This window comes from Punctularia strigosozonata, assembly GCF_000264995.1.
Source record: "Punctularia strigosozonata HHB-11173 SS5 unplaced genomic scaffold PUNSTscaffold_122, whole genome shotgun sequence".
Taxonomy (NCBI): Eukaryota; Fungi; Basidiomycota; class Agaricomycetes; order Corticiales; family Punctulariaceae; genus Punctularia; species Punctularia strigosozonata.
The window spans coordinates 1-2,618 of NW_006767554.1; the positions used below are offsets into that span (position 1 = coordinate 1).

Genomic DNA, 2,618 nt, shown 5'->3' on the forward strand with positions numbered 1-2,618 from the left:
CCGAGTCAGGCGGAGTCAATAGCGGAGTCTTACGGTCATAAAGGTCATCCCGCGTCCACGACTCGAGGATGTCGCGAGCAGTGTGCGCATCCGCGTGCGCGCTGGCGACCCCGTCTTTGATATCGCGCAAGCGGCGGAAGGTGCCGTGCGTCAGTTCGGAGGTTTTGGTCATATGGACCCCTACCTGCTCGACGAGCCTCGACATGGCCTCGTCTAGTTCCTCGAGTCGGCTCCGCACGAGTTGGTACATCTTGGTATTGGTGACGTGAACCTGGCGAACCGAGCGAGCCGTGAAGTCCCCGACCCGCTTTAGATAGATCAAATCCTGCTGAATGTCGGAGCGTGTGCCTTCCGCGGATTCGTCGGAGTCGGAAGATGAGTCCGACATGACCATCGATTCATGGCAGTCGCTGTCCGAGTCGTAGGTGCCGGGTGGTGACGGTAGAAAGAGCGGGGCTGATGCCGGTCGATTGACGGGCCTATCATCATCGGTCGCGTGAGTATTGAGTCTATCCTGCATTCGGTACACGCACGGGAGCTGCTCGCCTGCGCCGGTGCGAGAAGACGACATAGCGATGTTCACCGGGCCTGGAACCCGGGCTTCGGCTTCGCGTTCGAGGGGGATGTAACGGCGGCCCTGTCGGTCGAGCTCTTCAAGCATGTAAGTCCAGAGACCGCCGGAGATGTAGACCTTCGGCGGCGTATCTTCACGATGCATAGCTGGAGCTCCCTCCGGCGGAAGCGGAGGCGATGGTAGGGGAGAGTGAGAGACGGTGATGAAGTCGCGAGGGTGTACGGGTGGTCGGGTAGACGTGAGTTCAATTGTATAAGTACGAGAGCGGGCAGCGCCGTCAGGCGTTGGCGGTGCGGACAAAGATCGGAAGATAGTGGGGTCGGCGTAAGCTAGGTCATGCATCATATGCGGGTAGCCAGGCGGCGATGCGGCGCGGATAGGAACCTTGATTCTGTCGGAACTCTGCGGATCCTCGCCGCGAGGGACGAGATAGCCGCCGTTATGATACCATGGCAGCTTGTGCTCGAGGGCCTCTCGGAGAAACGCGGGCCACGAGTTCAGCGCCGGCGTTTGGGCTAACTCGTTGATATGGAAGCCGATCGCGTACGGCGTCGGTGGACGAGTCCCGTCGGGGAGCTGCAGTCGAGCCTCCTCGATGCGCAAGCGTTCTATCGGCGGCGTAAGTTTTCGGATCCGTCGCCGTGTATACAACGATGGGCGCTTACCGAGCTGATCCGCTATGTTGCGCATAGTGAGGGGCGCGTTCGGAAGCACAGGCGACTGAGGAAGGTAGTCCCGGTGCAAAGGAGCGGCGACGAGTGCGTTCACGCGAGGGATACCGTCTGCGAGAGATACCGCGCTTCCTGGAGCCTCGGGTATGGTGATGACGAGCGGAGCTTCCTCTCTGATTGAGTAGGCATGCTCCTCCATCGTGGCGTCGACATCATCGACATTCGTCTGCTCATTCTGACCGGGGAAATCCTGGAGCGAGAGTAGAAGCCCTGGAATGTCTGCGTGGCGAGGTGCAAGACCTGGCGGGACTTCAGGCGTAGCGCACCGCACAGCGGCGGCTGGGTCGTTGAGGGGGAAGTCGAAGTTGAATGTCAGCGGCAAGCCCTCCCCGAAGACGATCGGGCGCGGGGCGGCGTCGTAGTTGTCGGACATGGTGAGCAAAGAGGTCGAATAGTTGTGGTAGTGTGGAGGTTGAACGGGGGCTCTAAAGATTCGCAAATGGATGGTTTCTGACGAGTCGAGGTCCATAGTACTCCTTATATACGTTACGGCGAGACGTTCGTCGACGAGCGCCCTCTTCTCGTCCTCCGATAATCGGCTACTCTTTCGTCCAATGAGTGTCGTGGGCTCGAGGGGGTGCGACAGACCTTCCGCTCGGACACCGTACTTGCGCTGTAGTTCCGTGATAGTCGCCAGTTGCGTATCGTTGCCGAACGTCGTGGGTGACATTGCACAATCCTGTCGGACTTGGTCGTCAATCCGAAGCCCGAGTACTCGGGGTACTCGCTCACCATGGACGTCGCCGTCGTACTCCGGCGGTGAAGCCTCCCAAACCCCTCTAGCATAAGCGAAGTTCTCTTCGGCCTCCATGGTTTCGATAGTGGTGCTCGACCGGGTTTCTGACCCATTGATCGGTCCTTCCGGGTTCCTACTGAAGAGTGCGTCACTGCTCTGTGCGTCTGAGTCCGTGCGTTCGACACTCAGCTCTGAGTCTGAGTCGTTTTCGTCAGCTAACGATATGGCGATATGCATACGCGCCTGTAGATTCTCGTGAATCTCGATAGGGGCTTCGAACATCCCAAAGACACGACTTACTTCAAACGCCGGAGGTACCGCCGCAGTCGTCCTGAGAAGGTCTTGCATTTCTTGCCAACCTGGCAAATCAGCTCGGCGCCGTGTCCAGATGCGGGGATGTTCGATATTGAGGAAAGTGATAACGACGTCGCGGAGGACCGATCCGCGCTCGTCATGCGGCCAGTTCGGAAGCGAAAGTGTTGTCGGGGCCGGCCTATCGTACGTTGGCGAACGCGACGGTCGGTGGTTCGGTCTCCTAGTGCGTTCCTGACGAGCCGGCGCTCCCCAGGTATGAGCG

At 59.4% G+C, this 2,618-nt stretch overlaps 1 protein-coding gene across 1 annotated transcript; it reads right to left on the bottom strand.

Moving 5' to 3' along the window:
- Positions 1–15: 15 nt before the first annotated feature.
- Positions 16–2,323, bottom strand: PUNSTDRAFT_139680 (uncharacterized protein; the record flags this gene model as incomplete). The annotated part of the gene is made up of 4 exons (XM_007389411.1): positions 16–114; positions 185–479; positions 534–1,182; positions 1,240–2,323. The coding sequence occupies 4 exons, from the start codon at positions 2,321–2,323 to the stop codon at positions 16–18; spliced, it is 2,127 nt and encodes a 708-aa protein (XP_007389473.1).
- Between the last annotated feature and the right edge of the window lie 295 nt (positions 2,324–2,618).